The following is a 25,057-nucleotide window of genomic DNA, read 5'->3' on the forward strand; positions in this document are numbered from 1 at the left end:
CTGTTAGCTCACAAGTCAGGCTTTTCTTTTTACCCACAAATGAGGAAGAGGTCACATGGCTTGAAGGCATGCTGTTTTCCAGTGCTACTCTGACTATTGCTATGCCCATTCTCAAGAGGCTGCTCCCATGGAAAGAAACAGAGCTGAACCAGGAGCATGGTACCAGCAAACACACTTCTGTCTTCTTACCCTGCCTCAGTGCACGGGGATGGAGTTACAGGGAAAGTCCAATGCAACACCAGCACTGACATCTCTTGTAAACAGGAATAGATCACAACTGAGCTCTTTCTGTGATGGACTCTGTTCAATTTGCAGCCTCTTCCTTCCACTTTTTAAGTCCATGACTAGTTTTGCCTGTGAACAGTGTACAAAATAGTCACTAGGTCACTGGGATCAAGGGGATTTCTCATGTTTTAATCAGAGAACAGGGGTTTCAAGGGAGGATCCTAATGCATTAAATGCAGACTAGTAACAAGGATGGACAGTTGAGCAGAATCTGTGGGAGGAATATAGCAAAATCATCATCTGGGACAGAAGGAAGAAAAAGGTGTAGTCTAGGAAGTTACGAAACCAATGTTTGATGCACTTAATCTTTGTGTCTGCAGAGATTATACACCCTTCTGTCAGCCATGTCCCAGTGGCTAACTGACTGACAAAAAATAATCGTTATTATCCAAGCTACTACTGAGTAGTTATTATTTTCCCTTCCCATTACTTCTCTGCTTTTCTCCAGCAGATACTCATTAAGATTGACCAAGTATCCTCCCTGATTGCCAATCCCTAGCCCTGCATTGCTGTCTATTAAAAACACTTCAGTTCCCTTTCTCAGTATTCACAGATATATACACACACACATAACTAGCGCCTTCCAAAGACTCATTTTTAAAAAAATTTAGAGTCAGCTGCTGACACATCAGAGTCCTTTCAGAGGCCTAACAAAAAAAAAGACAAGATACAACCAATCTCTGAGGAGGCTGAAACCTAGATTAAGATTTTGAAAGGAATTTAAAAACTACTATGAAAAAAAGTTAATTAAAAGTTATGACATCCCAAGGAATTAGTCAGGTGATCTCCTCTTGAGAATACTGCAGGCACTGCCTCCAGCTCCTCTGCTTTCTCATTATCGAAGGATCAAATCCACAAGTATAAAAGAAACATGCATGCTCATTATTCCCTTCAGAAAAACATTACCATTACTTGAGGGCACCCATCCACCTTCCAAGCTCATTCTGAAGGTGCTCAGCATGAACAATGTACAGCAGATGTTCAAAGTGTACTTCAAGAATGGGACAAGGTCGAGTGTCACTTCATCCTTTAAGTATCCCATAAAAAAAGTAGAGAAGAGTGACTGGTCTCCAAAGTTTATTAAAAATCAAAGAATAGAAAACTTTACATAAAAATATGTCAATTTTAGCTTCCACATAGTTGTCCACACAAAAAATTTAAACATTTTTTTAAACCTGTAGCACATAACCACAGTGATAGCCAGGCCAATTCATTTGGTTCACCATGACTGAAGTGTTACATGATACCACTTTTCAAATGAGTTTTGCTTTAAAATGGACACTAGTATAAGACACCAAATAAAGCCTCTGAAGGCTCTTTAATGTAGTTATGCTCAATATTGCTAGTGTGTGAAGACTAAGCAGTACAGGCTCATGTAACAGCCCTTAGATATTATTTATGAATCAGCTCACAATTTTTAGAACTTTGTTATTGTGATGAGTCTGGAGCATTAAGACAAACTTTCTGCAAACAGATATGCACTACTCTAGTTTGGAATGTTGCCCTCTCTCCCCTCAAGGACCTGCTGTGTTTGACAGATTCAGTAATAACATGAACTACTTCTGCTTCAAAGGCATACAGCATATTAAAAAGCTTCATGCTTGACACCTCATTTCAATATTCAGATACCAGTTTTAAAACCTTCTATATCTGTACACAGTATAGATGTCCTGTTAACAGGATTCTTCAGCTTTCTCTGCTAGTGGACTTACATAACTCACCTGTAGTTTTCTGTATAGCTTAAGAACTCTCACTTAAAAAAGGGAAGTCAGAGGGCATGAGATGTGACCTACTCCCAGGACAACTGTGGTGCTTTAAAAACTCAGGGTTAGGCAGGATGTACATTTTTCAAAAAGTTAAAGACAGTGTTTGTCATGGCAATACACACTTGCATAGTATACCTGTATGCATCTGTAAATTAAGTGCCAGCCACTCATACTGTGTACAACACTGGGCTGTGCTCTCCTGCAACACATTAAAAGATACTTCTTGTAATGCTTAGAGCAGCTGAAGTACTTTTTATATATTTGCTCTTAACAGAACTAATGCATACTACTATACAGATTCCTTAATGGAATCAACATATTTCCTTTCTCCACATTCCTTAAGCCGGGTACCTCTGTTTAATAGTGTTCTTTCAACCCAACCATTAACAGGTTACATTACTAAAATGCATCAAAGCATGTAGTTCACAGCTTTTTAATTTCATATCAGGACTTGAACCAACCTTTTTCCCATTCCTCTCCAAAGTTTTACTTCTGGTACTACAAATGTTCGATTTGTTGTCTAGTTAAAGAAAATTAAAACTCATTGGTCAGAGCAAGACGATTGATAGAGGCCAGACAATGAGCTAAAAAACACAGGGTCAAAATGCTTTGGAGCTTAGTAAATTCTTAAAACTGTAAGCCAAATCGCACTTTCATTGTGAATCAAGAAGCCTCAAATATTACCAAATGTCATGTTTATAACACTGCTCAGACAACCTGCCAAAACTATGACCCCAACTTAGATAATGCAACCTGGGAAAGGATCTGTAAATTAAAAAACCTCTTCCCCTTAAATATAACTTATGTGATAATATGAAATTAAATTAAAAATTCCAAGTTATTGCACAAATCATACTTCCAATATTTACAGAGAAAAAAAAATTGAGCTTTGAAAAAAAAAAAAACAAACCAGGAGAGCAGCAAATTCACTTTTATGATTTCCCAACTTGATTTGCTGCAAAGAAGAAAAAAAATATAATTCCAAGGGGCTGAAGTTTCCTTCACTTCCAAAATAAAAGAAAAGGAACAGATATAGCCACAGCAAAAAAGCTACAGCATTTGTAAATGTCCTTGCAGTTCTATTGTCAGAGCTGCTTCGGCACTGAATGAACCATTGTGGGAAGGCAGAAAACAAACTTCCACATTGAATAAGGCTTCACAGATAAGCACAACTACTTCTTGAAGATGGACTGAACCACCACACAAAGAAACATGCAAAGAAGTCAGCTGCAGATATTTGGCAACACCAACAAAACGATGTGCTGGATGCTGGTCTCCATCCCTCAAGTGGAGTGGCACTCACTCAGTCTGTCTGAACAGGGAAGGTCATTTTGGCATCTGCCATTATCTGCTCAGACTAATAGGCAAGCTGTCTCTGTGTTTTTTCCTTCTCCATATGTTACGATTGTACTGGTGGTGTCCACGGTTACCAACTGGTTGCCTCATGCCTCCACTGTTCACAGGGCTGTAGCTGTTGCCTTGGCTATGAGTTCCTTTCATGGAAAACTTCATTCCACTGTGCTGCTGAAAAAAAATAAGATAAGCATTCATTTAGGCATAAAAACAGCAAACAAAACATATATCACCAATTGTATTTCCTCAACATGTAAGTTACTTCCACAAAACACTGCTTGAAGCAACAGGTGTTTTCGTGCTTGTTTATTTGTAGCTGCGCAAGTCCCAAGGCACTAACAGCTTACTAAGTGTTTTCTGAAGAAAACGTCCTGCAAATGAAATGGTGTAGATTTCAAAGCATCCTTAACACCCTTGGATCTCAGTATGAAATATAGTCACTGTACAAACTCCCTTATAAAACCACAGGAGAACTTCCACATTAAATACTAACTGTGACAGGTGTGTATATTTTGGAGTATCTCAGCAAGAGCATGACCAGATGAGATACTTCAGTCCTTCAGAAACATCATGGAGAAATGTAAGGGCATGATCACACAAGCTGATGCATGGGGAGCACAAGTCAGCTTTCCCCATAATCTCAAGTCAGTGACAGGCAAACTAAGTATTGTTTGTGAGGAGCTTGTGAATCCTACTGGTCTGATCATCAGCTTACACAACTCCTAGACTGTCCCTCATATGCAGGCCAAGACAAAACAATTATGTGATCAGAAATACAGCAGAACATTTTCTTTGGGGGATCTCCAATAACTTGAAACAAAAACTGCCCAAAAGGTTTAGCAGCAGCCTGAGTAAACCTACCCCACCATAAGGTACTACAAGTATCCCTATCACTTAATGGCATACAATAAGTAAGTTGGCTTAATGTGTATGTACTTAAGTTCGGTACAAGAGTTTCAGAAGATGAAACTGAAAGACTTCCTAAATACTGGATGCAATGCAAGCAACCTTTCCTGATTTTTTATTGTTATTGTCTGACAGCAATAACTCAACAGACAACTGACTGCCTGTAACAAGAGTTAATTCTAACCTTAAGGGGTTGCACAGGAACACAAAGCTAACATTTGGGACAATTGCTTAGAACACTGAAGTAGCAGCAGGTATTTCATATTCTGTATTTCCAAACAAGAGTGAAGTCAAAAGAAATGAGAACACCAAGCCACAATTGTGTGCACAAAACAAAACGAGTTATTGAAAGCATAATTCCATAAGCAACATTTTACTGTCAAACTGTTACTACAGGTGACACTGAGCATCCAGAAAGGCAAACTGGTGAAGACCAGTGTTGAGGAACAACCACAGTTAACTTCAGGGTTGCAAAAAAACCTTAAAATGGTTTTTGATTTATACAGTGTCCTACAGTCACCTAATCAACCTTCACCATGCAACTTCTAAACACCAAGTGTTGTTCTCAGACTATCAATGCCAAAATAATTCAAGGACAAACAGAAAAAGGAAACGCAAGCTGAGAATTTTCCATATCTAAGAGATACTGCTTCCCAAACATAATTTATTGATATATTTTCATAAATAGCTTCTAGTAGATATTTTAGAAAGTAAACACCATGAAACTATAAAAAATTAGAATGTTTTCTATTTTGGACAAGTGGTCCTTCAAGCAAACACACCATGTCATATCCTTGTGCAAAGTTTTCTAGTTCAGTAAGCATAGCTCTGACTCAATTATATACAAACATTAACTTGAAATGACATCAAAATACCAAAAATTACCCTAAAATAGTAAAACACTAAAAGTAGCCAGTCATCACAATGACCCTCGACTATGTGCTGAAGAAAGACAGAGGAAAACTTTACTATTGCTACTGAACAACCAGAACAAAACTGGTGGTGATCAAGGAGCATACAAACTTCCAGGAAGCCAATCCATTCACTTCAGCAGAAAATGTGAAAAATCTGGGAATTTCTTCCTCAATATCAGTGAGGATTCACCAAAAAAACCTACTGGGAGCAGGATGGCAGGTGACCCCAAGATCAGACAAGCAGCACAGCATGCATACAAGTGCATCAACCTGTATCCTAAAAGATATTATCTCCATTGTTTGCTCAAAAGGTAAACAAACCTTCAAAGAATGATTAATAACCTAGCCAGAACAGGAACTTGAGCTTGTGATGAAGCACTCTGCATTGTTTTTAGGCCATCAAGATAAACACTGTCAATCTACTGGAGCAGAATCTGAATCCATCAGTCTTATGACTCCTCAGCTGAGAGAGTTGCTTAAGGAAGTTGACTCAGGGACCACTTCAGTCAGAGATGATGCCTTTATCTTTACCAGTTCTCAACTACATTTTGTTCACTAGTTTGTTCACTTTTTTTTTTTAACCATCAGCTTTTAGCATCCTGTGCTATGGAATTTCACAGCTTAAGTGAGCATCACATTTAATGTGAGCCTATTATGGGATGACCTGTTAGTTCTTGGAATAAGAAATTTCTTGTCATTCAGTTCTCCAATTTTTTCATAATACTGCTGATGACCACACAGACCTAGCTCATATACCTCCTCTTGTTGAGGGTAAACAATCATTCTTTCTTCACACAGAAGCAATTCCATGTGTTTGATCACTATTGAAATCTTTCCCTATGCTCCTTCCATTTGTGTTTTGACTTCCCTCTGATAAGGAAAGATACGGAAAAATCATACTCACTGTTGATGTTCTGAAAGATGTCATCTTTACAAGAAAATGTCTGCTCAGGGCCTACCACCCTCTACAAAGTTTAAATTATTTCTCTCCCTCCTGGTGCATCACCTTGAAAGGTCCTTCTGGATCCTTTCTCAAGTAGCCCTTACGGCGCTTCACAGCATCAGCAAACTTCACCAGGCTTCATCCACTGCCTTTTAGATATTAGGCAGCACAAACTCCTGCAAGGCTTTCCTGGTGAACTCTATCTTTTAAAAAAACTGAATTTTTTTTTTTTTGTTCGTCTTTTTCCAATTAGTTAATTGTTTAAAATGGGACACATCATTCACTTAGCTTCCTTCAGGACCTTTGACAGAACAAATTTACTTCATGTTTTTGGAAATCTCAAGAGGCTGCATCAAGCATCTTTCTCCTGTGCAAAAACTTCTGGACGCTTCCATGCTCAGGAATGACACAATCACTGAGAGACATCATCTGTAGCAGATCCCTCTCTAGAAAGATCAGATAATCCAAAAAGAAAGCCCTTCCCCTGTGATATCAGAGAGAAATCTTTGGTTTAGAAATTTCAACTTCTTTGGATCTATTTCTCTAGGTAGAACAATCTCTTCCATCTTAAGGCTATTGATTCAACAAATAGAACTGGTTTGGTTTATAGCTGGGTTGAATAATCTGCTCCATCTGGAGGGTAAGCTAAAGAATTCACATTTAAGACAAGGCTGGGGGGGGGTAAGGTGGAATTCTTCACATAGCAGGTTAAAAAAGCTTCTAGGAAAAAAACAACATAAAAAAAAAAAAAAGAAACAAAACCCCCAGAATATAACAAAAACAACAACAAAAACTCCAAACAAACAAACAAAAGAACACACAACAAAAAACACCATGGAGGAAAACTTGAAAAAAGAAAAAGCCCCAGAAAAAAAAACTCAAGAAAACAAATCTGGTTGAAAGAGAAATTGCAAGTAATTATTTACTAAGGAAACGAAATTTCCATTCTTAAATACTGGCAAATTTACTGTACAAAACTGCTGACATTTAAAGACTGCCATTATTCAAAAAGAAAATTATTAGCCAAAAATCAATCCCCTACAATTTGAAATAACACAAGTAACATAAGAGAGCTGAAGTCTAAACATAAACAGGCTTCTGAATTGTTTTGGTCTTTTGTTAGATTTCTTTTTTTGCCTGATAGAATTTCTAAAGTAAGGAGAAAAGAAAGGCAGAAAAATGTTGGTAATAATGTATCTGTGCTCAACTTAAAAATAGATTATACAGCGCTACAGTGCTCCAAAATGATTGGTAAGTACTTACAGAGGGGTAAAGGAAAAGCTTAGAAAAGGACTAAGACATTCTGAAAGATCACATATTTAGTATTTTGTTGTTAACAGGATTGAATGCCACGACTGAATCTAGTCTGCAGCTGATCAGACTTTAATCAAACTCACACACCTCAAAATCATTTCATGTGAAATACCAGAGAAGTGTTCAGTGCTACCTTGATGTACCATTAACATTCTAAGTAAACCTTAAATAACATATTATGCATTCTCAAAATATTTCAGAAAGTTTGCAATATTTCCAAATTCTTTATTTTAGGCTTGTAGCGCTCACTTACTGACTTTCTGATCATAACATCTGTAAATACACTAAAAATTTAACTACTTCTTTAAGAAACAGATCCATTGTTTTGCAGAGAAATAATGGACAATGACCTAGCCAACATTTTAGCCACAACTACATAAGCAATAAGTCAATTATTAGGCAACCTAGCCTCATTATTTTGGATTAGTTAACAGAATTCCATAAGATATTTGCGCATGCTACCTGGGTGTACTCTTAACCTGGTAAGATTTGTATGTGGTTTAGAATTCTAAGCTGAAGTAGAGACAAACCAAAGTAAGTTATTCCAAAAGTTGCTCAGTACTGGCAATCTAGGGAAATAAGGCTCAAAGCACAGCAAACAAAGACACTTTTCTTTTTGGGACCTACAGGTCACTTTCAGCTACAAGTGATAGAATCTTGAGTTCTGAACAGATTTCGTCAAATGAGCCCAAACTCTTTTCTGCTGTTACTAAAAGTGGAAATTTATGGACTCGACTGTAAGAACAGCAAAGAAAAGGAAAATAAACATGGGGACTAAAAAGAGCTCAAAGGCAAGGAAGATTTTAGATGTTTCTTACCTTCCAGCAAAGGTAAATTTTTATTTTTATTGGAAAAATAAAAGCTTAAAGGGAGCAGACTATTTCAATATTTCATATCTTATTGCCCTTCATTATAGATAACTGGCACAGCTACCACACAAAGGTCAAGGTTCTCTTCACCTTTCACAACAGGTTAGGCAATGTTAGTATGAGCAGCTCCAAGATAAATTAGTATTTGAGAGAGCAGAGGATCTAGTCCCCAGGATGAGGGACTGACAGCAGACAAGCATCGTCAGCATTGCAGCAAATACTGAACTATGTCATGGTAAAGAAAGCAGGATGACACATGAAATAAATACCCTTTTTGATCTTGTCAGTACTCAAGTTTCAAAACTGAGGGGCAAGAGTCAAAACAATGCTACCAGAAGAGAGAACTCATACTGAAACTTTGTTGCTGTTGTGACATGGGCCATGAAGTGTATCTGCATACTTGTCACTACGGAGAACAAGAGATAATAGCTTTTTTAGCACAAAGCTGACAGTTTCAGACCTTAAAGAGAAATCTTACCTCACTGAGAATTCTCACTTTTGATTTGGAACAGACAAACTATTACTACAGTAAGAAAAACCCTTTCCAAATGACGAGGTGATACCAATACATGTGAAAAAGTCTGCAGAGGAAATACATATGTGATTATTCAAGTGAATCTCAGTTTGTGAGCAAAAATCTGATTACAACGACACTGGAAGAAAAAGGAGTACTATGTTAACAAAAGGAAGGTATGACTTCTGCATTTCCATAACTCTTTTATTTATGGTGGGATTTTTTTATGTTTCTAAGAAACTACAATATAGACTTCCCTGCAACTCAGGAAGCAACCAACAATGTGGCCAGAGGACTTCATACAGTCCTTTAAACATCTAGACTAGATGTTTACATGGAGCCCTCTGGAGACCACTTAATCCAACATTCTGCTGTAAATAGTCAGATTAAGTCATCCAGGGTCTGCTCAGGCTAAGTCAGTTTCCATACATTGAAGGATGACACCCCATAAAGACTGTGTAAGTACAGGGGAAACTAGATGAAAAATCTCCAGTATGGTTTTCAGCTGAACAACCTCTGAAACTCAGATTCAGTTTTTCCTTCTCCTCTTTCCTTAGAAAAGGAAATAAAACATCTTCCCTTTAAGTTCTGCATGTGTTAAAAACCAAACAATGTTCTGTCACACAGGAGTCTGTCATTTAGAATCAAAACTGTTTCCAAAGTAGACAACCATAGCCTACTTCCTATGAAAACACCTGGACACTGAAAAATTACTCCACCCTAAATGAGAGCATTCTCAATTTTAAAAAATAACAAAAATGTCATTTGGTTGAATGAAGAAGCCTTCAGTACCTAAACAGCTTAAAAATGCCATTGAACAAATCAGGTCATTTCTAAATTGAAGCTGACATACTGAAAACACTCAAGTATCTTAATATACAAAAGGAATTCAGCATACTTCTGCATTGACATGAATTAAAATGTCTTTACAAACTTATCCTTCATCCAAGTAAGCTACACTTGACTGTTTGCACTCATCTAAAAGAAATTCTGACTGAAGTCCCTGACCAATTTTGTTTGCCATGCTGCTAACCTTCCAGAAATCATATCAGAGATACAAGCAGTATCAGCAGTACTAGTGAGACACAGCAACACCATCAACAATTGCTCTGGATAAAAGCAAACTCTAAAACAAAGTATGCTAGCCACAGAAGTGTCTATAATGCAATATTAAAAAACAGTTTCTAAGTTTAAATGTTCTGCCTTATTTGGCTAAACTCAAAAGAATCTGACAAAAAAAGAACACACTCCTGCAAGTCCCTTTACAGGTTTTGTCTGTGGTATTTCAGCACTGACATTCAGGTTTCACTTCCTAGTTGTCTCCATAGCAACAAACATATTCCCAATCAGACACCACTGATCTTTACTGGAGATTTCCTCAGTCACACTAGAAGCCAGCCAGTGCAGCAGAGGGACTGGTGCTTGCTGGCTTTAGATACTTTAGAATCAAAATACAACCCTTTGGGGGAAAAATGAAAGCATCTCAAAAGTTAAATGAAAGAGTTCTTCTGACCTAAGGAAAAGGAAATTTCTTCTGTCTTCATTTTGGTAACCTAGGGAAGAGCAATCCAGCATGAAAATTAAACTTATCTCCAAGTAGCAACAGGGAATGTAGTCCCTTCCTCTCCTTGGGAAGTTACCAACCAATTTCTGCCCCCTCTAATCATCTGGACATGCGTCTCAGCATCTGTTTTTCTGCTTATTTCTAATGGGCAGCACTGCTTCATAAACTTCAAGTAAAATTTCAAACTGCTGTCAGCAGAGTAGGAAAATTATTACCTTGGAAAAATGATGGATGATAATGATCCTGAAAAGCACACAGACCTGTGCCAGGAGCTTAATCAGTCCCTGAACTACCTGGAAATTCTCCAATTAATTATGCAGTACATAAATAGAATTGGCAATCACACCAAACATGTTTCAAAAATGAAAATAGCAGGAAGCTTTAACAGCAGCAAACTTGCCTAGAAGGCAGTAATTTGTTCAAAATACAGTTAAATGCTCTTGGCACCTCCTGCTTTTGAGAGCTGTATTCAACACTCAGGTACAGCTTTCCAAGCTGAACTGAGGTGGGAAAAGCTGAAGACATCATGCAGACAAATGAGTCCCTTTCAAAATTTTTTGAATATGAAAGAAGATTTGCTTTTAAGAAAGCATTAAGAAATCATGTGCAAATCTATCATGGCAGGAGTCCTCTAAGATGGTAGAGCGCACCTATTAAGAGTTATAAGCTAGCCGAGTCTCATCAACTCAAAAGAAAGGCCACCAGCCTAATCTAGCACAGTCATGCTCCAGAAAATTGGAAGTGGAAAGGAGATATTTACAGTGTTCTGGGTAAAGTGATTTCATTTCCCACTTCTGATTCAATCATAAACTTTATCAAAAAAACCCACTTCTACTTCACAAAACATAAGCTTTTGGTAAATTCAATGCAAATAGTCTATTATCCCATTTCTAAACTACAGGTAGCAAGAAATTCTTCTGATTTAATGTGATTCTCAAAGGCACATCTTTGTTAAGCAAAGCCACAAAAAATTTCCTGCTTTTAAACATTTAAGTACTATAAAACTACTAACAGAACAGTTAACAATCACTTGAAAGGACAGCCAAGGAACAGAAAGCCAGAAAAAGTGCTACAAAGCAGCTGTTTTCCAGGATTCAGAATTCCAGCAGACATCCAAAATTCACACAACACATTGTCTCTTCACAACTGTGGGAAGCACTCTGAATGCCAACTTGTTTTCTACTAACAACTGCATGCCTCCTAACTAGCTCCAGGGCACTTCAGAAAAGCAGAGCTGTTAAGGAAAGAATAATCTACACTAAATTTGTATTTTAGATGAAGTTCAACTTAAAATAACTCTCCACTTTTATTCTAAAAAGCCTTCTGAAGTTTCAGACTGGACTGTATTCACTAGCCAGTGAATATTCTATTGCAGACATTATAATAGAAATATATTATTCTATTAGCTTCTCACTAATACATTTCCTGTGCAGGTAAGCTGGTATTGCCTAGGTGGGACTGAGCAGTAGGGGAAGAATCAGTGTAATCAGTTAGAAGCTTAAAACCAAAGGCAAGTCAAGGGAAGTGATCATGTCCCCTCTACTCAGCATAGGTGAGGTCACACATGAAGTGCTGGGCCTAGGTCTGGGCTCCCCAGGAACAGAGACATGGACAAATAGGAAAGTGTCCAGTGAAGATCCATGAAGTAAGTGCTGAATCAAATTTTAAAAAAGGCATTAAGTTGAAAATCTCTTGGGCCTTGATTCCCCAGAACTCTGACAGAAGGACTTTGAGAAGTTGGAAGAGAACCTGACCAAAACTAAGTTTCAAAGAAACCAGATCACTGTTTTGTTACCACAGGCAACTCACAATTTGCATTAAGCCTCATGTGAAGCATGTTTGACTAATAGCTGTAATTATCAAGACTAAGGGACTGTTTTCCTGCAGAAAGAGGCACTGAGGTTGTACCAGAATGCATATATTAGCCAAAATACATTCAGGTCCCAGCACAATTATGCACACATTTAATTTTTGGTAAAAAATGTTGTGCACATGTCCATAATTAATCTTCTGCTCTCTACCTTTAAAATGTATTACAGAATATTACAAGTGTAACCAAATCTAATAATTCAAAATCAAGACAACAAAATAAGCCTAGAAAGGTCAGTACAATTCCTTAAAATTCAAAAACCATCTTACAGCTCCACCATCTATATGATGGTGGAAATTTAAGAGCCTAAAAATCTACAAATATCCCACCAGCTGGGCACCAGGATTCTCAAATACAAGGAGTCAGACACCTGACACTCCTTTAACTTACTCCTAGGTGTCTGTGCTGTGGAGGGGCTCTTCTACTCCAAACCCTTTCCCACCCTTTGCTCTCCCCAGAGCTGTGACACAGCAGGTAAGTACTTTGATGACCACATGAAGCTCAGCACATGCTCTATGAAGGCTATCCTCAGACTGACAGCACAGATGAGCTGCAGCTGCAGTGTGACAGAGTTGCTGGCTCATACCTGATTACTGGCGGCCACTATCAGGGCTCTCGGAGGCGCAGATTGGGGTTTACCACTTGGCAGGGGCAATGCGGGTGCTAAACTGGCCATAAGCTGAGTCGGTGCTTGAAGACTGAACTGGTAAACATTAGGAGCTGTGCAAGGTGGTGTATCTGATTCCTTTTGGCAGAGAAAAAGGGGAAAAGAAAAGCAACTTTACAGAAAGTACAGTATATACAGGCTATGCACGTGAAAATGCACCCAAATATCAACTCAAGCGAATACTGTATAACATAACAATTTTCAATAGTAAAAAAAAAAAAAAATAAAAGCCAGCACTATGTTTATTTTATATATCTAGTGAAAGTTTAATTGAATGTCCATTAAGAAGACAACGTCGACAGGTCTATGGCAATCACAAGTCAGTTCCAGTCAGCACAAATCTAGAGTCAAAGTTAGGTCTCTAACAAATTCAAACTACAAGATAAGAACTAAAGCTGGGAAAAAACAGAACAAGAACAGCAACACTCTGGGTGATAGAAGGGCAAGAATTTTAGTTGTCATGACAGATTCCGTCCTCAGAACAGTGTTCTGAAGTGTACTGATTTACATGGCAAAGTTACCCACTGTAATTGTCACAATCTTCTCCCACTCCATCCAGCAACAGCAAAGTTAGGGCTCCACCTCCCAAGAAACAAGCTGATGCTCTGCCCCTCAGGACCAGTATACACACACGCCACTGCTCTCAGGGAGTTCTGCTCCCCTCCCTTTCCATCTGAAATCTGAGGGATAGTTCTTCAGGGAAAGCAAAATGGATAGAGGGTAACAGAAAAGATACTGCAATGAAACTGATATCACTGATTACTATTCCTTCTCCTTCCAGCCTGATCACCTGCAATCTCAGATGCATCCTAAGCAAACATATTAGCGATGCTAAAGTACTGTGTGTCTGGAGCACCTAACAGCAAGGAGGCAAACACAGATCCAGGGCTTTGCAGGAAATTCTGAAGTCTGAAAATACCTAACTACCTGAGTTCTTAAATGATCAACTATTTTCTAAGTTGGGAAAGGTGGAAAGCAAGCTACAGCCTTTTAAAACAACTTTGAACAGAAAAACGCTTGTAAAACTTATTTTTCAGCCATAACATAATGGCAGAAGTAACATCCCCTACGTTTCACTGCTGGTTTTTACCACATTCTTAACTTCAAAGCATTGTGAACTTAAAAACAATGGAAAGACCTATTCTTTATCCCAAACCACTGGTGCTTTTTCCAGTGCCAGGTATTAGGTTCAAAATATAGCAAGAGATGGGGGTTGGCCAATTAGTAGTTTAGAAGCTACCACATTAAAAGGCATTATTGGCTCAGGTCATCACAGATCTTTACTGTTGAAGTAATTACTGAAGCGTTCTATTGCTCTGTCTCTAAAGATTAATTGCCTGGAAGCAAAGACTCTTCACTTAAATCACAAAACTTTAAATAGATCTCCAGTACTACTACTTGCCCTCAAATGACCTTGTTTTCTAAATTAGATTCTTCAGTTAGAGAATAGGCTGCTCAAGAACAGAAACAAGAGACTGTTTAAAAGCTTTTCCTGGGGAAGATTACAGAAGTGAGACTGACAACTGTGAATACTGAGCAGCCTAAGCAATGAGCTACCACAAAGCAAAACTTGCATCTCAGCTGAATTGAATACTCATGGTAGAAAGAGTCCTCAATAAAAACAATTTGTTAGAACAACCAGTCTTTTATTGGTCTGTATGAAGTTGTGCTTACTAAAAAATAAGATCTAAAAGAAAGGAATTGCTCTCCCATTAGTTCAACTGGTGATAAAAGTTACGGTATGCCTCCTGAAGCAGATAACTGCATAATGAATTCACTAGAGACACATACTTGTAAAAACAATCTGTGCAGAAAGTTTCTTATTTATGAGATCAGATATTTATTCTTTAATAAATATGTTCATCATAGAGGGAAACTACATGCTGTAGCACTGACCAAAAATTAAGCTTAGTTGATGCCTGGATTAGGTGGCATTTTTCTCCTTTGTCCAAGCCTACAGTATCAACACTGTGGGAACAGGCTAAGGTTGCCACAAAGATGAGTTCCCTTGGACACTTTTGGTCATGGAATTTATTAAAAAGCTAATGAGAAGAGAGGGAAATGAAGAGACAAGTTCTAAGCATGCTCACAAGTACCCATGAGCTAGCAAATGGGATGGAGAAAGGGATCTGATTGTCTAGCCAAACTTGCAAGTCTGCCATGCAGCCTTTACAAACCTGACCCAAGAACAATTTTAGTGTCTCCATTCAAAGGATCTCTCCTTTCTCTTCTGCTTAGATACAATTAGATCCCTGAAGGTTCACATACCTGACTCAGATGGGACACTTCTCATTAATGAGATTTCTAAGGGGCTTTAAAGCAACAAAAAGTTGCTCAAAAGAGTAGCAGATGGAAGAGAAAAGAGCATCACAACAATTAAGATTAGAACTCACCACAAACTAAGCTTGTGTTATTTTATTATAATTTTTTAAAGGTATGTTTTTCTGCCTCAAGTGTTATTTACTGAAGCACATCTCATATAGGCAGATTGTATCTTTTTTCCAAGGCAATCCTGGATTGCCAGTAGCATTAGTGTATGGAGTTGATATTGACTGACTTATATTACTGATATTTTGATGCTCTTAACTTTTTAAGAGCATGAAAACACTTCCATAAAGAGCAGTATTACCCTTCTTAAACTGAAAGATTAAACTTGGATCAGAAAATTGAGCCCAATGTGAACAAATCTGATTTTCCACAAGCACAGCCTACACTGAAGGATTAAATCTTTCTTGGTCTTCTGGACCAGATTTTTAAGTGTAACATGCAAACTTGAGGCACCACAGAAGTTCAGATGACCTACAAGTCCTACATGGAGGTAACACTTTCGACACAGGTACACACTTTTGTCTGGAAGACAGAAGCTCTGACCATTACTAGGGTGAGGGCTACAGAGGTCACATTAAAAAAGATAAATGTTTACTAAAGGGGTATGATCCCTCAATTGATTTTAGCAGATAATATAGGGATAAAGCTACAAGACTGCACCTCATAGCAGTACCTCATCCTGCAAGGAAAATATCTTTTAAAGATATCCTTTTGGAAACCAAGAAATACTAACAGATGCAGGTTTATCCTCCTGGGAACATGCTCTTTAACCAGTTTCAACTTCCTGAGTAAGAACTTGGCATGCAGAAGGAAGATTTCTACTGCTCACAGCCCTGATTACTGCGGACTCCAGTTTACTTTAATGCTAGAGAAAGAGAAAGTATGGAAGAAACCTAGAAACTCAAGTGTTACTGATGAACTTCTGCCTAGACAGAAACAGTGAAACACTGTGGCCATACAAAAGATTAAAAACTTAAATCCAGGCTTCTCTTCTTGACATTGGATGAAAACAAAGTAAAATAATTTACTTTTCTGCATAATGCATCTCCCATTATAAGACTAAGGACCCCATCACCAAGAGATTATTTTCTTGCTAAAACCTCATTACTGACTCAGTCTGGCCATAAGACTTTATTTCAATTCCATTAATAACTCAAGGCTTAAGATACTTGGTAACTTCTCAGTTAACAACAGCTACCATTTTAGAGCTTTCCATTTTCAAGACTATGCTTTCCTAAGAGCTGAAGTTGCCTAAGATTAATTCATTACCCCAGTGTGTTTAAGTTTGGCTCAATGCTAAAGGAGTCTAACTATCCTAAAGTCAGTACTCAGAAATAAAAACATAAAACAATAGAATGCAAGTTTCTTGATAGTGTGATGAGTTTGGGTTTTCACCCTCATCTCTAAGAATGAACTACAAAAGTCTTGGCAAAAAGATCTTTATTGTTTCCACCCTCAAAATTTCTTCCACTAATTAAACAATTTTTTTTCTCTTTCCCACAACATTCAGGAGCTGGAAGCTGTAAGAGAATAATGACTATTTCAGTAAAAACTCTCTTCCATCTTTGAAAGCAAAGAACCGAAAATTCTTGTTTATAGTTAACACTTGACACTGTACATTTTCAAATGTTCCTCTCCTTACTTACAATTACAGTGATTTAACCGATGAGTGCTGCCAGTCTTACTCCTTCTGCCTCTTTTCCCATTCCAGCCTTCTCCATTACACCTGTCGTAGCATCTGACATTGTTATGTGCTAATTCACAGAGGTGAATCACAGAAACAGTAATCACCTTCTTACTAGTTTCACTTTCTGAATCAGCTCACCACAGGAGTAAGTGAACACCAGTGCAGAAAAGCAGGAGTAGCTAATGAAAGGAAATTTGGCTAGCAAATACATCCTATTACTGAATTTGCTTAGTAACGTGCAAAACCACATTCCTTTGAACATAAAGCAACACCAGAGGACTTCAGACATTTCCTAGTTTGAAGGCATGTACAGAAGAAGAACTTCAATGCACGCTCTCACTCAAATAGCTTAAGCTCCAGTGTACTAAACTGTGCTTGATAAACCACCGTGCTTCCAAAGGTGACTGTATGATCACCCCCTGCCCTCATCCCATCTCTTCCACAGTGTGCCATTTCCTTTCTTGGTAGGTGGAGCCATAACTTCAACTATGGTGTAAATAAAGTAGAATGGAGACAAAATTTCCACTTTTATGGAAGGTCACAAGAGAATTTACATCAATATAATTGCTCCACTTCCACTGTCCAGCGTATAAACAATGTAAATCTTGAATTAAGGTGAAATTGGTTGATTTTTCTGCCTTTCATTGCAAAAAGAAAAGATCTTGGTCATAGTGATTACAGAAGGGGAGAAATGAAAGAATATAGGATACACAAGCAAACAAAAATATGCATACTCCAAAAGCATTAGTGTTTGTTTTACAGAAAGACAACTGAAAACATTATCTAATTAGCATGTACCAGATTAAACACAAGACCTTCAACCATACCTCATTATACCCTGAGAGGCCTGACTACAAGCTTATTCCATGTTCTGTCAATACTCACTGTATTTCAGATAAGCCATCTTAAATCAAAAAGGTCCCAAAAGTGCATAATTTAAACCTTCCTTTGTTGCCCCAATACTTTTATTTCACAGGCTTTCAACTGGTCTGTATTGCTAACAATATAAAAATATTTCCACTTGAAAGTTAAAGTTATGCACTGAATTACAGGACTCCTTATGAAAGGTGATCATGCACCATACTAGACTATAAATACTGAATTTAGGTTTTCTTCCATGCTAAAATGGCTTAGGTACCTCTGTGGGTTTTTTTCATGGGAGGGAAGGTTTAGATATGCAAGATTACAGCTTAGAATTTGGCATCAGAAACGAGTCTGAAGTCAACTCTTAAATTATGTGCTCCTCTCCTTACTTCACTGACCTCACAGCAGTAAAATCCCACTTTACTTGCTGAATTACAGATTCTCTCTGCATCCTCTGCTGCTTAGAATAACTTATTAAATAAAATTATTTTAGAATTTTGTATTCAAAACTGTGCCTCCTGCAGCTTTGCAGAAATTTACTCTTACTTCAAGCAGATATGGAGAAGAGACTGCTCAAGAAACTGATACAGAGGAACTGAAGAAAAGCATGAGACAGTATAAAATTCCACACTGTAAGAGATACAGGTTAAAAACTTCAAAAACAAACACGAGGCCATACAGTGAAAGAGTAAAATAGCCAAAAGCAACACTGGAAAAATTTGTTCCCCTCTAATCCACAGGAAGTGTTCACAATCTGCATAGCAAGTACAAGAAAAAATAATGGCACCTCTAAGGATTTGGGGGCCTAAACTCTTAAATGCCCCAAATCAAATGTCGATTAAATGCTTTTCCCCAGTTAACCCCAGGTTGTCTGTGTCTCGGCACTCAGTATTGCCCACTGCTTTATTTGAAGACAAGCTGCCTGCAAGTCAGCACTTATATCTCTCTCTGAAGGCCAAACATTAAGAGAGGCTTTTTAAAGAACTTGTATTTGTTCAGGAAGGGGAGAAGCCTAAGACAAAACCTGCATTATTTGACACAAAGATGATCAACTATTCATACATATTTGAACAGTTTCTTTGGTTAGGACATGAGAATATATAGGCACATAAAAAGAAGAGAAAAAAATCTGTGTAGCTCCTGCTCTCAAGGCTGAGAATTTTATTAGGCAACCTCCTTTTGCCCCCACTCCTTATACACACAATTTCAACTGCAACTCTACAAATTAATCTGTCATTACAATGGATTTAACAAGACTTCAAGAAGAGCTGTTACATATTCTGAAGTGTCTGTCCCTCTACTGGAAGATAAGCATGCCTCAATGCCTGAAAATTTAATCACTTTTTAAAAGCACAGCATTTATCCAGACAAGATATGTCATATACTCTATCACCTCTCTGTGAATACAGAAGCACAACAGCTCCTGCTAATAAGCTGACATTTAGTCTAGCTAATAGGAAGGAAGGTGAGATGGTTGATAACTTCATTAGGCATGTTGAGTTCAAGTACTAAACCACCATTACTGTAAAGCAAGTAACAGTTCCAAAAATCAGTGTGGATCTTGCATGCATTCAGCAGAACTGAAAGAACAATGAGTCTTATTCTTATCAGTCCCATTTTTATATTAGTCTCAGAATGTAAGCATCCAATCAAGGTAGTGAACACAAAATACTTCAATACAGTGAAAAGACAGATTCACAGAACACTGAAGGTTCTGCTCAGCAGCATATCCTTGAGCTGATGGGGCAGATCAAGCACTGACATTCTGATGATAGGGCTACAGTTAATTTCAAGAATCGTCTGAAAGAAGCTATTGTAAATGTTAAAAAGTGGCAAGGATTGTGTCATCTCCAAAGCCAGACTACAGGGGTACCTTGTTCACTGAAACTTTAACTACATTGGCATGACTGCAGAACTCAGAAGTCTTCACGAAATGATCTCATCACAGAAGGCTACACAATATTATCACCAGAAACACTGAGATAAGGTGTATGAAATTTGGTAGAAACAAACTTCTAAGACAACTTGGAGTTTCTGTGATGGACTGGATATGACATTATATATCCATAAGGTAAAAGAAAAGGGCTTTAAGAATTTCCTATGAGCCATTTTATCTGCTGTTGATATGCCGCCATCACTGTCACATAAAATCTTAAGCTTTATTTGGCATAACATTATCAGAACTGCAGAACATAGCACCAGAATTCAAACCAGACCAAAATGAGACTGCAAAGACATACCTAGGATTATTTCTGACTTGGCAGAGACTGTTGATTGGGCAATATATATTCTCTAGCACTACTCTAGGACTTCCTGAGCTAATGAAAAGCATTTTCCCACAATGCTTAAGCAACAAGAAATCCTGGTCACCAGTTAGAGAGTGCAGGTCCAGAATGAAAAAAATGCACACCGGAAAAAAACCCCAACCAACATAGCATTTTCAAGAGGAATTTGGTCACTGCTTGATTGTGAGACTGACATCTGTAGCTACCCAAAACAAGAGGAGAGCTGGGGCTGAACATAGCTCATTTCATCTGGTTTCAGATTCTCATAGCAATCACTTAACTCAGGACCAAGGTGACATTTTTTTAATGCCAGAGGCTTCTTTTCTGTAGTCAAACAGTTTGACTCTGGCTTCCATAAAGTAAAACAAGGACACTTTACACTGTTCTTGATGGCAAAGACATTTATAAAACATCTTCCATTATTCACTTCAACATTTGTTGGATTGTGTAGGAATGCATCATTATACAACTTACCTGTTTGCAGGAGTGAAGAATATACCTGCTTTTTTCAGGGCAATGTAAGGCATTTGAAATCAGAAGAAAGCTTCATTGAGAGAGACTTACTACATAGATCAGTTTGATAATTAACATAATTGAAAAAATATATGAATGGTCTGATATTTCTGATAACCAGATTGCTTGTATCCATAAGGTTTTTCAATACATGTTCTTTAGTTTGCTCCTGATCACCAATATTTACATTCTTCACAGAACCAAGGTAACGTGGCAGGAATTTTAGTACTCAATATTTTGCACACAACTGTATCAGAAATACTGCTGAGTGAGTCAGAGGTCTGTATTGACATGTACAGTAGGACAATCCCATCAACTGAACAGCTCTCCCACTAACAGTGATACCCAAAGACAGGCTTCTCTTCCACAACATCTTGATCCGAAATTTACTGGCCCTTTGAAGAGCTGTCCTTTGTGATTAAGATTTTACAGTTGGCTAGAACACCTACTAAAGACAGCATGACTAGAATTTCATTGGCCAGAGAGTGCTAGACTAGGGTATTTTGTAAATAGCTTTGCTACTTTGGGAAATTCATAAAAGGATACATTTTGTTAAAATTATGATCTGGTCTCATTATATCCAGTTTTTAACTCTGGGCTGTGTAGACACACAATGGTCTAGAAGCATGTTCTCCTGCAAGCTAGTCCTAGATGTGCAAAGATGAAAGTAAACATCCTCCTGAGTTTCAGATGGTATGCTGAGAAAAAGCACATAAATCTAAAATATATAGGGAAAGAGAAGATTGTCCTTTGAGAAGACAGTTCTCTTGTTCCTCAGTGGTACTTAAGTTCTCATCTTTAAAAAGTTGCCACCAGTATGGAGAACTCAGGGTAATAACTGTAAGCTCTTATTTTCTTCCATTTTTCTGAGTATATACAGACATTGAGAGGCTGACTTCTAAATGTTAGCTCTGGTTTATGACAATCCAGTCTTGAGAAAAACATGCTCCTTCTTATTGTTCTGTTTTCCTGCTGCCGGAATAAATCTATAACCATTGCTTTAGCTGACAGACCCATAAGTCCAAGACACCAGAACAATTATCCATTCAGCTGCTGAGTCATATTTACAGATTATTGATGCAAAACCTGTAATGCTGTCAGAACTCCAAGGAAGCAAATCTTTAAAAACCAAACAGCATGCTGTATTGCAACCAACTATTAAACTATAGGGTTTAATAAAAATTCTAGGATCCCTGTGAGCAATACTGCACTGCTCTGATAATGCCTGCACTCTCAATATATACTGCCAATATTGCTTCCAGGACATGTTGACAAATATATGCAAGGCCTCCAGACTTATCACCAGCCAACAGTGATGTGATGACTTCAAAATATAACTACTTCAGTGGATGGCTGGAGAGGGGCAATGTGAGAAAGTAATGTCACAAGTTTTCAAGCCTATTTCCTCTTCCTAAAGTATGCTGACTTCTATTATACTGGCAAGTAGAACTCAGAAAAGACCACTTGATCACCATTACCAGTGAAACTTCAGCAGTAAACAGAAAAGCAACTACGCTATCTAGTGCCTATGATTTAACAGATAGGATCCTGAATCTCACAAACAGCAAAAGATATTCTGCAGTCATGAAAAACACACCTCCTGGAACAATCTATTATTGTAGAGTTTGTGCTTAAGGTTAATAGTGACATAGGGAGCAATATCTTGCTATTAAAATAAACCCTTAATTATTGGGAAGAGGTCAGCAAGCTGTAACTCTGGGCTCTCCTCATCGCCTGCATTTTCTTTAAAATCTATACCTTGCTTTCACAGTCTTCCAGTACCAGAAAATTTCAGATTATTTAACTTAAAATAATTATAGAATCCTTCCTGAGGAACAATCCTTCCACAAGATCAGAGGTAACACTGCATGTAACTCTAAAGTGATGAGATGCACCATATTGATAATTACCTTCTTCTGAAGCTGACAGAAAAGCTCATCACATCATGCCTATTAATAATGCACCAAAAGTTCTGGCACAAATACCAAATTGTCACACCTGCCAGATGTTCCTCTGCTGCAACCTGGGCACAGCCCTTTGCCAGATCATGGCACAGATCTGAAGTATGGCAGAATAGGCTTCTCTTCCTGAATCAGGTGCAGCTCAGGACTGCTCAGCCAGAACTTTCTCCTCTTCATAAGCCCAAGTAAGAGTAGGATGAACTCAGTCATTTTTTAGAAACCTGCCATTCCATTCCAAATTAAGTTAACATTCTATCAGTCTGCGAAGGACATGATGCCAATATATAACCTGGCCTCTCTCACAAGGACATGGACATGGTTTTTTATTTTCTTTGAAAACGTAGCTTTTCCTTTTACTTTGTGAATGCCCAAGTAGATTTCAGTTCTATCTTGTTGAGATCCTTTTCACTTTTCATTAATTTCTCTGGCATCAAGCAATGAAGCTTCACCTTCAACATCAGGCTAAACAGGACTAAGGGGAGTTCATAACAACTCGCCACCCAATATTTGCACTCCCAATATAATAAGCAAATATTTGCATTTTTCATAAAATTTATTACAGCAAAATCTTTTCCACTGATATACTTAAACCAGGAGCATGGCTAATAGTACCACTGGCAAGTATCATGCTGTTCTTTGCTCATTAGCCAAATGGTACAACTAAAACATTTGTCCTGTTTACTGAAGGTGGCATAAAGAGGCAATTCAAGCCCAAAAAAACAGTAGCATAAAGTAGTTACAGAAAGTAACCGGAACATATATAGGAGGCGCTTGTCCCTCAAAAGTTACTAAATTTTTATTAAATACCACTCCCAATTTTTAATTCCATATTTGATTAGTTTTTGAAAGCAGTCAAGAAACAGGTATTTGGACCTCTCAGCATCATCTCATTATTCACTGTCATAGTTGACTGCATATTACATCTCCTTCCATCAATGCCTTTACCCAAGACAGAATGCTTCAGAAGATTCACAATGAGCTGCTCATGCCTTACAGTGCTGTGCTTTGTAATCTGCACTGATTTAACTTTACACCAAAACAAAACCACCTGGCAGAACCTTAAAGGAGTCTGAGAACATACTTCAAGAGACTGCAGCCTCCTCTTCCAGGAAGTTATAATAAAGCCCAGCAACTACTTTAAAATATGGAAGGTGACAAGAGTTTATTCAAGTGCCCTGTTACCATTAAAACATGAACTGACTGCTTGGCTGAAGATAATGAGTATTATTCACCTTCACAGCACAATATAATGTTCATGTTCAATTTCAGGTATGGGGAACAAGGACCAGAATTTGACAATGGAAGATTTTGCTTAATGGAAGAATATAAGAAGGCATTTCTCCTCTTCTACTTAATTAGCTACTGTTAAATTGAGTTGTTATATTTCATTACATCTAACTTTACCACAAAGAGTACCAAAGATTTAGGATGGAAATAAGACCCATTTAATTAATAAACAAAAAAATTTGATTTCAGTAATGTTTCTGAGCAGAGGACATGACAGTTTTGCTGTAGCAGTTTAGGGACAGTATCCCATTAACTGTTATATATACTGCTGTATCAATTGAGGCTTTGAAGATAATCTCTGCTACTTACTAGCTTAACCCATTAAAAGAAAAAGCTTACAATGTCACTGCTGGAGAGAGATGATACAGAAGAGGCAGATGAACCAGAGGATAACTGCTGTGTGCTGGCCAATGACAATGCCAAGTGCTGATTGTAAGATGGTTCAGAGTCTCTGTTCTGCTGCTGTTCTCCATTGCAGAGAGCTATTGGGTCTCTTATTTTCAACCTATTATCTGTTAACAGAAAACATAAGTATCATTTAAGAGCACAGAACACAAACACATGGGCCTTGAAGTCTAAGAAGAGCTGTAGTTTAACAAGCTAACTGAAAATCAGGCTCAGAAAAAACTAATTTGGGTTAGAAAGTTACAGGTTCCTTTTATTTTTTTTCCTGTATATCTGAATGATTAATTTCAAGGCATGAGTATTTTGAATTACATCAAAGTCAAGAAAAAATTTTAAGTTGGTTTCCTGCTATACCTACCAAGTTCAGGTGATAAATTAATTTTGCTCCCCCACTTCTTTTTAATCCAGGCCCTGTAGTCAATCACTTCTTGGGTCACTTTGATGATTCTACCTAATGTGCTAAAAAAATTTTTCAATTAAGTATTAAACAAAGACTGATGGTTACATATTTGCAAACATTTTAACAAGCTACCAAATTACACTAAAAGTCAGTTTAAGATATCCCTAACCAAAAACTCTTTTTGAACCTTCTTTTTTTTTAGCACACCATTTAATCCACTGAAGCACCGCTTATATTATTTTTCTTTTACCATACTAACATGCAAGCAGTGACACACAGGTAAGATTTTTACTCTGTATTTCTAAATGGAATGCATATTAACTATAAAGAATGTGCATGCTGATAACAGTATATTTGATAAA

The 25,057-nt window shown here is 37.7% G+C and overlaps 1 protein-coding gene across 2 annotated transcripts in view; it reads right to left on the minus strand.

Moving 5' to 3' along the window:
• Positions 1–1,345: 1,345 nt before the first annotated feature.
• TENT4A (terminal nucleotidyltransferase 4A) overlaps positions 1,346–25,057 on the minus strand; it is a 57,674-nt gene continuing 33,962 nt past the window's right edge. The window contains exons 9-12 of one of the 2 annotated variants that reach the window (XM_059486002.1): positions 24,654–24,754; positions 24,230–24,402; positions 12,885–13,043; positions 1,346–3,575 (exon numbers count right to left, since the gene is read on the minus strand). In XM_059486002.1, the coding sequence (XP_059341985.1) occupies positions 3,396–3,575; positions 12,885–13,043; positions 24,230–24,402; positions 24,654–24,754 (613 nt within the window). In that variant the 3' untranslated portion in view covers positions 1,346–3,395. The remainder of the gene's footprint in view (positions 3,576–12,884; positions 13,044–24,229; positions 24,403–24,653; positions 24,755–25,057) is intronic. The other variant, XM_059486012.1, reaches the window with a different exon arrangement.

The sequence above is a fragment of the Ammospiza nelsoni genome, chromosome 1 (assembly GCF_027579445.1).
Source record: "Ammospiza nelsoni isolate bAmmNel1 chromosome 1, bAmmNel1.pri, whole genome shotgun sequence".
Taxonomy (NCBI): Eukaryota; Metazoa; Chordata; class Aves; order Passeriformes; family Passerellidae; genus Ammospiza; species Ammospiza nelsoni.